Here is a 12395-nt window from a genome sequence, read left to right as displayed (position 1 = left end):
AAGGAGAACAACTGGCGCGAAAACGGACAAGAGCCTTAAGCCATGGAAATTCCAAAGTTTGTTTAACTGTTCTGCACTAGAAAAGTTTTACATGTTTCAGAAAAGGAATTATCGTTGGTTTAAAGCAGCAGATCTGAAATTTCTGGAGAATTTCTTTGTCGTGGGTGCTGATTAGCTGAGCAGTCAGCAGAAATAGCTGTGAATTCGAGCTCAACTTGATGTTGGATTTTCTATGTACTTAACGTATGGATGCACACTTCGCGCCAGATCCGTTACTCATTTTTTTGAGTTTGTTCATATGCTCCAGTGTGTCTATAATGTAAGTTTAGGTACTGTTTAAAGGTAGTTACAGCCCAATCAGTGTGTTTAAATCAGTTTCGCACTCTGCGCAAAGGCTTTAGCTATGAGAACAAAATAGAGAAAATAAATCGATATAGTGATGCTACTTTTGTCGTGTGTAAAATTCATAGGTAGATTATGAGTACTTGTGTCAGTCTATTCTCAGATTCGTGATGGACACCAGACGCATGTAATACTTCCAGTAGTTTCAGTGATTCAGAATCATAATATTACCAGTTGCAGAAGTGATTTCTGGCGTTCCCCAAGGTTGTGTTATAGGCCCTTTGCTGTTCCTTATCTATATAAACGATTTGGGAGACAATCTGAGCAGCCATATTCGGTTGTTTGCAGATGACGCTGTTGTTTATCGACTAATAAAGTCATCAGAAGATCAAATCAAACTGCAAAACGATTTAGAAAAGATATATGAATGGTGCGAAAAGTGGCAGTTGACCTTAAATAACGAAAAGTGAGAGATCATCTTCATGAGTGCTAAAAGGAACTCGCTAAACTTCGGTTACACGATAAATCGGTCCGCAACTCGTGGTCGTGCGGTAGCGTTCTCGCTTCCCGCGCCCGGTTTCCCGGGTTCGATTCCCGGCGGGGTCAGGGATTTTCTCTGCCTCGTGATGACTGGGTGTTGTGTGATGTCCTTAGATTAGTTAGATTTAAGTAGTTCCAAGTTCTAGGGGACTGATGACCATAGATGTTAAGTCCCATAGTGCTCAGAGCCATTTGAACCACTTGAGCCACGATAAATCAGTCAAATCTAAGAGCCGTAAATTCAACTAAATACCTAGGTATTACAATTACGAAAAACTTAAATTCGAAGGAACACGTAGAAAATGTTGTGGGGAAGGCTAACCAAAGACTGCGTTTTATTGGCAGGACACTTAGGAAATGTAACAGACCCACTGAGGAGCCTACACTACGCTTGTTCGTCCTCTTTTAGAATACTGCTGCGCAGTGTGGGATCCTTACCAGATAGAACTGATGGAGTACATCGAAAAAGTTCAAAGAAAGGCAGGCGAAATATGGGAGAGAGTGTCACAGAAATGATGCAGGATATGGGCTGGAAATCATTACAAGAAAGGCGTTTTTCGTTGCGACAGAATCTTCTCACGAAATACCAATCACCAAATTTCTCCTCCGAATGCGAAAACATTTTGTTGACACCGACCTACATAGGGAGGAACCATCACCACTCTAAAATAAGGAAAATTAGAGCTCGTACGGAAAGATATAGGTGTTCATTCTTTCAGCGCGCTATACAAGATTGGAATAATAGACAATTGTGAAGGTAGTTCTATGAACCCTCTGCCAGGCACTTAAATGTGATTTGCAGAGTACCCATGAAGATGTAGATGTAGATGTAGATGCATCTAAGAATAATTTTCAATCCACGATAATTTATTGTGCGTGGTGGCGTTCCAGATGATAGCATAACCAGTCAGATGCAAACCATAGGATAATAAAAGATTCTTTCCATTACATTAACATAATTGAGTTTTGTCGTGTTACGTAATAGCCATCACGTCCATCTTTGGCGCGGATAACAGCGGTAACGCGTCATGACATGGAAGCAATGAGACCTTGGTAGGTCGCTGGAAGGAGTTAGCACCACGGCTGCACACACAAGTGCCTACTTCCCGTAAATTCCGGGGAAGGGGCTCGATGAACTCTAACGCCACGTTCAATCAAATCATAGATGTATTCGATCGGGTTCAGATCTGGGGAGTTGGGGGCCACCACATCAATGGGAACTCGTCAACGTGTTCCTCGAACCACTACATCACACTCCTGGTCTTGGTGATATAGCACATTATCTTGTTAAAAAATTCCACTGCCTTCAGGAAACATGATCGTCGTGAAGGGGTGTATGTGGTCGGCAATCAGTGTACCGTCATGGTGCGTTGCCCGAGCTCCACTGGACCCATCTGTACCCACATGAATTTCCCCATAGCGTAATGAAGCCGCCGCCACTCATCTCTGTCTCGCATTACAGCTGTTCCCCAGGAAGACGACAGATTGGCGCCCTCCCGTCGGTTTGATGAAGAAGGCATCGGGTTTCATCAGACGATGCATCGCTCTGCCACTGCGCCAACGTCCAGTGGCGACGGTCACGTGTCCGTTTCTGTCGCAGTGGCCGACGGTGTGGTGTTAACATTGTCACATGGCAAGGGTCGTCGGCTGTGGAGGACCATCGTTAGGGGTGTGCAGTGCTCTGTGTGTTCAGACACACTTGTACTCCTCACAGCATCAAAGTCTGATGTTAGTTCCGCCGTAGTTCGGCGCCTCTCCCGTTTTACCAATCTGCTCAGCCTACGAGTCCGATATCTGTAATGAGTGGTGGCCACCCAACACCACGACGTCTGGACGTGGTTTCCCCTTGGTTTCACCGTGTGTTGAAGACACCACAGCACTCGTCGAACACCCGACAAGTACCGTTTTCCCGCAGTTCGCGCAGTACCGTGCGGTTTACATGCCTGGATGTTGAGCCCGAATCTGTATCTTTCACATGATAAAATACTCCCCTTGATTCCTTTACTGTGTGATGCTCTTAATTAATGGTCAGGAGACTCACTGACTATAGATCTAAAGTGTTTAAGCACTAATTTTCAAGTATACAGGGCGAATCGAATACAAGGAATGTTTTTGAGATAGCAAATAAATTGTGATTATGTCCTAGTCTCCCCTAGGGGTCCTGATTTTAAATTAAGCCCAGCCATTACCTAGAAGATACCTTCAGAGAGTGGCATACATGGGATGTCAAGTCATAGAGAAATTTAAAATCTGAGTTAAAACAGTTCATTAAAGAATGATACAGATGGGTAAATGCAAAAACTTCGCCCTCCCTCTGCACTGCTCGCTCTGAATGTAGACAAATACAAGGAGCGTTATCCACGGCGTACCCTGTTTCCTGTCTTAACAAGAGAAAAAGTTGTCATTTTCCTTGTCGGGCCGTTAATAAAGAAATACCTTGCTGCTTAACGTTCACAACGTGCAGGAAGAGGTAGCTACCAATAGTATTATGCCTATACACAATGAATTTTTAAGAGGCGTTGCAATAACAAAAAGTTTGAAGGTAAGTTTGCACAGCCTAAAAATAAAATCTACGTCTTTACCTCCAGCGTGTCGCGTCAATTTATTGAAGAACCTTTAGTGGTCTGAGATACGCACACATGTTCATATAAACGTAGCATATTTAAAATACGTGTCACATTTAAGCTGTAAGCTACCCACACTTCTGAACGTGGCACCTTCTAGTTCAATAAACATTTTCTATTACTTGCGGCATGTGTTGGCGTGTTGGAGATGTTGTACATGTGTCGTTGATGCTCCGTTGGTGAACTAATTTTTCTGTCTACCATTATAATTCTTTTCAGCATTGTACGCACTTCGCACCACTATTTCTGTAACGTAGCCAATTACAGAGAATATTTCATGCCTACAGTTAAGGATGTATTATACAGGATGCTTCACAATTCATGTTACACGCGTCTAGAGGTTTAGAGGAGACTTAGTGGATCGAGTTTTACACAATAACCTATATCCGGAAACGTCATCCAGTGACACTACGGAGCGTTTAAGTTAAGGACGCCGGCCCCTGTAAGTGTATATATAGGATGATTCCATTATGCTGTTACAAAGTTTCCAGGATGATGGAGAAGAAAAAAATGTATCAATACGAAGCAGCGGTCCCTGTACTGGGAAAGAATGAGTCCAAAGTTACAAGCGAAAATCGTTTCTGACATGTTACCTCTGACAGTAGAAGATATGTACTGGTGCTGTTGATGCTAAGATTGTAGGGTACCTAACGTACAGAGGTTGTAGCATGTACCAAAATAAGAAAAAAATGTTCGATAAACGCGAGCTCTAAAATGCATACTTTATAAGTTATGAGCACTTGTTGAATAGACGAGATGTTTCACACTAACGAAGATGAACAAGTACTCATCCTCAGGCATGCATTTTGGAGCCAATGTTTGCTAGACATTTTTTCTTGCCTTTGTCCATAGTGCCACCACCGAAAGTTGAATGCACTATATTATTAGCAGCAAGAGTACCGTTACATGTATTCCTCTATAAGAGGTATCAGAAAGATTTTGGCTCGTACCTTTCGACTCGTTCGTTTCCAAATCAGGGAATCTTGCCTCAGAGTGATACATTTTACAGTCTCCATCATCCTTGAAAGTTTGTAACAACACCACGGAATCGCCCTGTATATACACACATTTACAGGCGCTGGCGCTTACACCTTTGACGCCCTGTAGCATTGTTCGATGACGTTTTCGGATATGGTTTCCTATTTAAAACTTTATCTACTAAGTACACTCTACAGCCTCTAGGAGGGTGTAACATGAATTAATGAACTTTGAAACACATATAAAGGGCGTTCATGTTAATAGAAGACACTGAAATATCTTGAAAACTACACATCGGATGATAAAAAGTATATATAATTCTAATTTGTTTATCTCGAAGGGGAACATCAAATGACACCACATTCGACCCGCCACTCCACCCCATGCGTGGGTGGCAAGGGTCCGCTTCGAAATATGTAAGGGGAACCCCCGTTTTTCATTGGAGATTGCAGTTCTACGGCAAAATCTACATACGTTGTATCTGAATCACTTTCTTCGTTTCGCCAACGATGGCACTGTAATCGGAGGCATAGGAATGGGTACACAATAATAATTTACGACATGCTACTGAATGGTTCTTGAATATCCAATGGCAGGCGGGATCCCATCTCCATGCTGAGGGGGTAGGACAGGCCAGTATTTCATAATTTTTAATTGGAAACCCCTTTCGTAACGTTGTATTCCTCCGACATATCAAAAAGGGGACTACTCGAAACGACACAGTGGCCGTAGCTCGAGGTGAACGCTACTCTACCTTACCAGTTAGAGTAAGTTTTTAAATTTAGCACTGGCAACTTCAATACAATTAGTGATCCGCTTTTCAAATGACCATACACGGGGCAGAAGCATATTTGCGGGAATGTCAGCACAGGCGTTTCTCTTGCGATCGACCACGTCTTCATAGTCTGTTGCCACTTGCTGGTACACCTTATCTTTTAAATATCACCACAGAAAGAAATCTGGCGACGTCAAATCCGGCGACCGAGCGGGATAATTAATAGGGCCACCTATGCCGATCCACCAACCAGTGTAAATACGTTCTCCCGTGCTTCAATTGCGTAACGCGCAGGGCAATGGTCATGCTGAAACCACTTACGATGTCGAACGTCCAGGGCAATCTCCTGCAGTAGTACCGGTAGTTCCTGTTCCAAAATCTTTCGATATTTGCGTCCATTGAACTTGCTGTCGATAAAATACAGACCAGTGAGTTTGTTTCCCATGCTGCCACACCTTGCTTTAACAGACCAAGGACGTTGATGGTCAACTTGCCGTAACTAGTGGGGATTTTCTAGACTTCAGTAATGCGTGTTATTCCTGTTAACGCTAATATGGTTTGTGAATGTAGCCTCATCAGAAAATAGTATCTCGACAGAGCATACTGGGGTCGTTTGCATTTGTTGACATGCGCATTGGCAAAACACTATCCGGTTATGGAAATCCGCGCTATGAAGTTCTTGAAGCAGTGACACGTAATATGAATGGTACTTATAATGGTGCAGTATTGTAACAGTATGACCTACTGGCATACCAGAATCGCTGAGGAATTGGCAGGCACTTATCCATGGGTTGTGATGCACCGCCGGTGGTGTAGATATTTCATTAGCTTCTCCAGTAACAGGTCTGTTTTGTTTTCTCTCGCCGGTCTGTTGCCGCCAGATATACCGGCGTTCACAGTCTTGTAAAAGGACGAACGAGAGCGAGATTTCTCTGAAAAACGCTCGATACACAACGCAACGACGGCCTCAACATTTCTCCAACATTCTCCGTGAATCACGATCATTTCACCTGTTTCTTCAGTGGTTGCAACATTCATCGTCCAGTTGCACGTCTGTTCGCCAAATGTTAGACAGGTGTGCGGGCAATAAACAGTTCGCAAGTACTGTAATGTTTAGAGCAACTGTCTGTTCTATATTTGCACGATACGGGAGCTCTGGTCGCAGTGTCCTGCCTATTATGACACGTCGTAGTTCACTACACGGCCACGGTAGCGCTTCGAGTAGTCCCCTGTTCGATATCTCGGAGGGATACAACGTTGCGAATGGCGTTTCCAATTAGAAGTTGTGAAATACTGGTCTGACCTATCCTCGCAGCATAGCGGTGGAGTCCCATGTGCCACTGTATATTCAAGGGCGATTGAGTAGCGTTTTGTAAACTACTATTGTGTTCTCGTTTCTATTGCTTTGGCGAAACGAATAAAATGCTTCAGACAAAACGTATATAGATTTTGCCGTAGAATCACAGTCTGTGATAAAAAAACGGGCGTTCCCATTGAAGATTCCGAAGTTTCCACTCGCCACCCACGTACGGGGTGGGGTGGTGCGTCGAGTGTGGTATCATTGGATGTTCCCCTCCAAGAACATCAAATTGAAATTATAACTTTCTTTTCACTCGATGTGTAGTTTTCAAGATGTTTCATTGTGTTCAGTTAAATGACGCACCACGAAGGAATTCCAGGCCGAGGGGGAACAACGTGTTATTTACTTGCTCAATTTGTGAAGCCTCTTTCTTTTGAATAAGTCGACCATTTTTTCCGAAATTCAATCACTTACTTCTCTTTACATGTACATCACATCTACCGATTTCCGTCCCATTGAGACAAGTCTTGGGTGTGTGACTTTTTTGGCCTTAGAGTGTACATACAAATGGTATAACAGGTATGAATGGAAATTTTTTATGAGTACCTTAATATGTACAAAACCTCAGTGTGTTTGTTGTTCTTTCTCAACGCACAACAGGCTTCTCACAAAAACGTCATATAATTTGCTACAGCTGTTTTCTGCACGGTCGTAATAGCACTACTAAGCACCCCTTGCGTGGATGACAAGGGGCAGCGTTGAAATCTTCAATGGAAACCCCTGTTTTTTATTACAGATCAGTACGGACTAAGCGATTTTCATGTCCATGTGTTCATACCTCACCACCTGATCTGCTGTCCAGGGGAAATCAACCATTAAATGCTCCTGCTGTCTTTACTTGGAAGTAGTAGTAACCATCCAAAAAATTTACTACTCCTAACAGTAGTCTGGAAATGACGTAAATACTCATGTAATATTGTTCAGTACACAGTTCCCAGCTGCTGTCCTTACTTAAGGTAAGAAAGTTTCCCGGGACTTGCTGAGCAGAATGAGCAGTGTAATGAGCACATACTATGACCTGAGAGTAAGTAGGACAAAGGCAGAAAAAGTGTGGATTAATGTGTCTTGGTGGTAAAGGGCCAGATTACAAATTCAGAGGCCTCCAGCTCCATCCCCATTAACTAATTCTTTCACTTCTAGCAATCTTTTTTTGATTTGAAACACGCTGTTTTGTTCCATGGTCCGGAACACAACTCAGATCGTTGGTCCCGCAATAACTGATTAGGTTAGTTAGTTCAAAGGTCAGAGGAAGGAACGGCACACCACCTCCTAAAGGATCATGCCTAGTAAAGCAGTTTGTTCGAAACCGTCTTCAGATTGATGACTGTTTTAGTTTTAATGAGAATTATTTGGAATGATATTATCGCTGAACTTGACATCAAAACTGGGGAGCTCAACTCGACGATGTGAAGGAATTCTATCTTGAAAGGAAAATAACACATGCCGAATGAAGGTAGGAGGACATAAAAAGCTGACTAAGGCAAAGAGGGCACTCATGGCCAACAGAAGTCCACCAGAATTGGAAAGCGTCTTAATTTGAAGAAGAGATTTCTGATAACAAGCAGTTCGTTGAAGTACATCATTGTATCGAAGCGTGTCATGAAATATGTTAAAACCGAAAAAGGAGATAGTTGACGGAAGGAAGATAGCGTCTAACGTCCCGCCAACGTCGAGATCATTAGAGACGGAGCACAAGCTCGGATTGTGTCAAGGATGTGGAAGGAAATCGGCCGTACCGCCGGCCGCGGTGGTCTCGCGGTTCTAGGCGCGCAGTCCGGAACCGTGCAACTGCTACGGTCGCAGGTTCGAATCCTGCCTCGGGCATGGATGTGTGTGATGTCCTTAGGTTAGTTAGGTTTAAGTAGTTCTAAGTTCTAGGGGACTAATGACCACAGCAGTTGAGTCCCATAGTGCTCAGAGCCATTTGAACCATTTTTTTCGGCCGTACCCACTCAGAGCAACCATCCCGGAATTTACCGGCAGCGATTTAGGAAAATCACGGGAAATCTAAATCTGGATGACCGGGCGCGGGTGCGCGCGCGTCCCCTACTGCGTCATCTCGTTGGATGAGATAATAGATGAATTTGAGATGTGATGCTACGGAAGAACGTTTAAAAATAGTGGGGGAGGGGGTGAGGTAATAAAGGCAGGTTCTCCAGAGAATCGGCGAGGAAAGGAATATGTGGAAAACACTGGCAGGAAGAAGAGAAGGAATCATATGACATGTATTAAACGTCAAAGATTGGTTTACTTTATGTTAGAGGAAGCCGTAGATGGTAAAATCTGTACAAGAACAGGGAGATCTGAATATCTCCAACAAATAATCGAGGACGTTATTGTAACTGCTGCTCTGAGATGTAGTAGATGGCACAGAGGAGGGCGTCCTAGCGGGTCGCATAAAACCACCCAGAAGAATGATGACAAAATGGAGTTTCTCCCTTCCAGGCTAAGGTCTTTTGACATTACAGATTGTCGTAATTTGTAACGGCGGCAACGCGCTTACTGCGTCGAACATCGCATCACTCTTTACGACAAAAGAAAATGTTTCTGCTGAGCGGATGCGTGGCAGAGAGCGACTGGACTGTGTACTCACTGATGATGTCGAGGTTGACCTTGGAGTTGCGGGTGGGGGACTTGCGGAAGTCGACGCGGCAGCGGTAGACCCCGGCGTCCGCGTCCCGCGCGTTCTCCACGGCCAGCTTGGCGGGCGACTCGCGCGGCTGGAACTTGGCGCGGCCACCCAGCGCCTGCGCGTCCGTCCAGTGCTTGCCCTGCTCCAGGCTCTTCTTCCCGCGCGCGTCGAAGCTGCCGGCACAAGACCAAAGCCGCGCTGTCGCTCATCTGCTGACTTAAATGTGTACTTCATCTCCAGAATTACAACCACAGTCCAGAAATTATGTTTCACTGTTTAAAAAATTACGTGACATAATGTAATGACAAAACATATAGCAATGTTTGAGCTACTTCTTGACATACACTGAGATGACAAGAGTCATGATATGCCTCCTAATATCGTGTCGGATCTTATTTCGCCCGGCGTGGCACTGACTCACCAAGTCGTTGGAAATAACCTGCAGAAATATTGAGCCATGCTGCCACAAAGACGTCCATGATTGCGGAAATGTTGCCCGTGCAAGATTTTGTGCTCGAACTGACCTCCCACTTATATCCCAAAAATATTCTATGGGACTCATGTCTGGCCATCTGGATGGCCAATTCGCTCGAATTATTCAGAAACCTCTTCAAACCAATCACGAACAACTGTGGCACGGTGACATGGCACTTTGTCACCCATAAAAATTCCCTTTTTGTTTGGGAAATAGGTCTCCATGTACCCGGCATGACCACCACTCTAGACCAGGGAACCCAGTCTATTCCATGTAAAGACAGCCCACACCATTACTGAGCCATCACCAGCTTGTACAGTGCCTTTTCACAACTTAGGTTCATGGCTTCGTGGGGTCGGAAACACACTCCAACCGTACCACCAGCTCTTACCAACTGAAATCGGGACTCATCTGACCAGGCCACGGTCTTCCTGTCGCCTTGGGTCCAACCGATATGGTCGGAAATCTAGGAGAGACGCTGAAGGCGATGACGTGCTGTTAGCAAAGATTCTCGCGTCGCTCGTCAGTTACCATAGCCCATTCACGCCGAATTTCGCCGCGCTGTCCTAACGGATACGTTCGTCGTACGTCCTACATTTATTTCTGAGGGTATATCACGCTGTGTTTGTCTGTTAGCACTAACAACTCGACCAAACGCCGCTCTCTCAGTCATTAAGTGAAGGCTGTCGGCCACTGCGTTGTCCGTGGTGAGAAGTAGTGCCTGAAATTTGGTATTCTCGGAACACTCTCGACTCTGTGGATCTCGGAGTACTGAATTCCCTAATGATTTCCTAAAGGAAGTGTCCCATGCGTCTGGCTGCGACTACCATTCCACTTTGAAGGTCTGTTAATTCCCATCATGCGGCGTTAATCACCTCAAACCTTTTCATATGAACCAGATGAGCGCAAAAGACAGCTACGCCAATGCGCTGTTTTATATCTTGTGTACGCGATACTACCACCATATGTATATGTGCACAACACTGTCCCACGACTTTAGTCACCTCATACCTCAGAGTATATACTGCCAGAACTGAGACTTATGCCATAGCGTGGGATACCTTTTTATTACTGTTTCGCAGAATTATGCCGCCTGGGACTGGAACTAGGGTGTGGCAGTCGTGTTCAGCTCTTTCGCTTTGTAAAAATCTAACGACTGCTGCTTGATTTGCGGGTAAAGAGAGCAACCCATGCCTTATCGCTTGTGACAGTCATATCTAGCAACTAACTCCGTCATTGTACGGCTGCAGAAATGACAGTGCTGCTCGTAAATGATTCATTCTGCATTCGTAAGACAGATGTTTCAGTACCCAACTGACACATACTTTCTTAGACACCAGGTGCTTAGTAACAATCGCATAAAGCGAGGGTCTGGATATTGACGGAAAATGCCTGCTGAGATCCATAACCGTGGAGTGACGGTTCTTCGTAATGCACTGCCATACCAGATCCACAAAGTCGTCCTGAAGGGACCATCACCTACGGCCTTTTTCATTTTGGATCCTCCTGTGATCTTCAGAAAAATGCCTACACTGGTGTTGCAGCGTGTGTTAGCTCACGGCTTTCGGCCATTACAACTCACACAGCCGACGAGACATTTCTATTAGCGCTACAATTCGCGCGCTAAGAAACTTTATCACTGACCTAAACTTGTAGCCGACAGGAAAAAGAATAAAAGCTGCCAATTTCAGCCATAGCTGCAGCACTGATTGTTACGTTATAGCTGTATTGAGTTAACCTAAAACAAATACGGAGGTTAGCGCTATTTTATCGAAAATTCACTTTTTGAGGACCGTGGCTATAATACAGTAAGGCTTATAACTGAAACGACAACCAGCTACAAGTATAGTTCAAAAAGATTTATTTGAATCAAATCTTGACCGGTTTCTCTTCTGTAAGCGGTTGAGGTTCTTAAGCACAAGAACACTTTTCCTGATCTCACTGTGAATGAACAAGCAGAGTCATTCAACTGCTCCTTCCTAAGTAAATCCCGAGAAGTCATTTCATTGCTTAAATCAATGTAAATTTCGCAAAGTTTAAAATAGCCACAGTAATTCAACAGTAGTATCATAAAAATATTTTTACCCATCGTGTCAGAAAGCAGTATACATTGCTTATAACTTTATTGTCAAATCCACATTTAAATTTTACTCACAGTTTCAAAATGGCTTTGAGCACTATGGGACTCAACATCTGAGGTCATCAGTCCCCTAGAACGTAGAACTACTTAAACCTAACTAACCTAAGGACATCACACACATCCATGCCCGAGGCAGGATTCGAACCTGCGACCGTAGCGGTCGCGCGGTTCCAGACTGAAGCGCCTAGAACAGCTCGGCCACTACGGCCGGCGTACTCATAGTATGATGCAGATGCTGCACACAGCTTATACATATAGCCTTTTTAAGTGTAATCCTAACCATTCAGCGCATTAGAATTTATTGTAAATAAGTTAACTTGTCGTGTAGTTTTTAAATTAATTCCATTGCATTAGCAAAGAATTAATTCCATTGCACTAGCTAAGACGTCTTTTACCACTCCCATACACTCTCACAGCATCAGTAACCTAACATCTTTACCATTGCAGCGTCTATGAAAATACTGTTTATGTTACTCATATGAAGCTTGGCCACGGTTTGTAAATGTTTATCGTGTTACCATTAAACAGA

General features: G+C 44.1%; 1 protein-coding gene across 2 annotated transcripts in view; it reads right to left on the bottom strand.

The window, feature by feature from the left end:
- Positions 1 to 12395, bottom strand: part of LOC126481227 (nephrin-like) — a 667514-nt gene that overhangs the window by 224718 nt on the left and 430401 nt on the right. For both annotated transcript variants that reach the window (XM_050104833.1, XM_050104834.1), the window contains exon 3: positions 9213 to 9424. In XM_050104833.1, coding sequence (XP_049960790.1) covers positions 9213 to 9424 — 212 coding nt within the window. The remainder of the gene's footprint in view (positions 1 to 9212; positions 9425 to 12395) is intronic.

This window comes from Schistocerca serialis, chromosome 5, assembly GCF_023864345.2.
Source record: "Schistocerca serialis cubense isolate TAMUIC-IGC-003099 chromosome 5, iqSchSeri2.2, whole genome shotgun sequence".
NCBI classification, from domain to species: domain Eukaryota; kingdom Metazoa; phylum Arthropoda; class Insecta; order Orthoptera; family Acrididae; genus Schistocerca; species Schistocerca serialis.
This window is presented reverse-complemented; position numbering and strand designations above follow the sequence as displayed.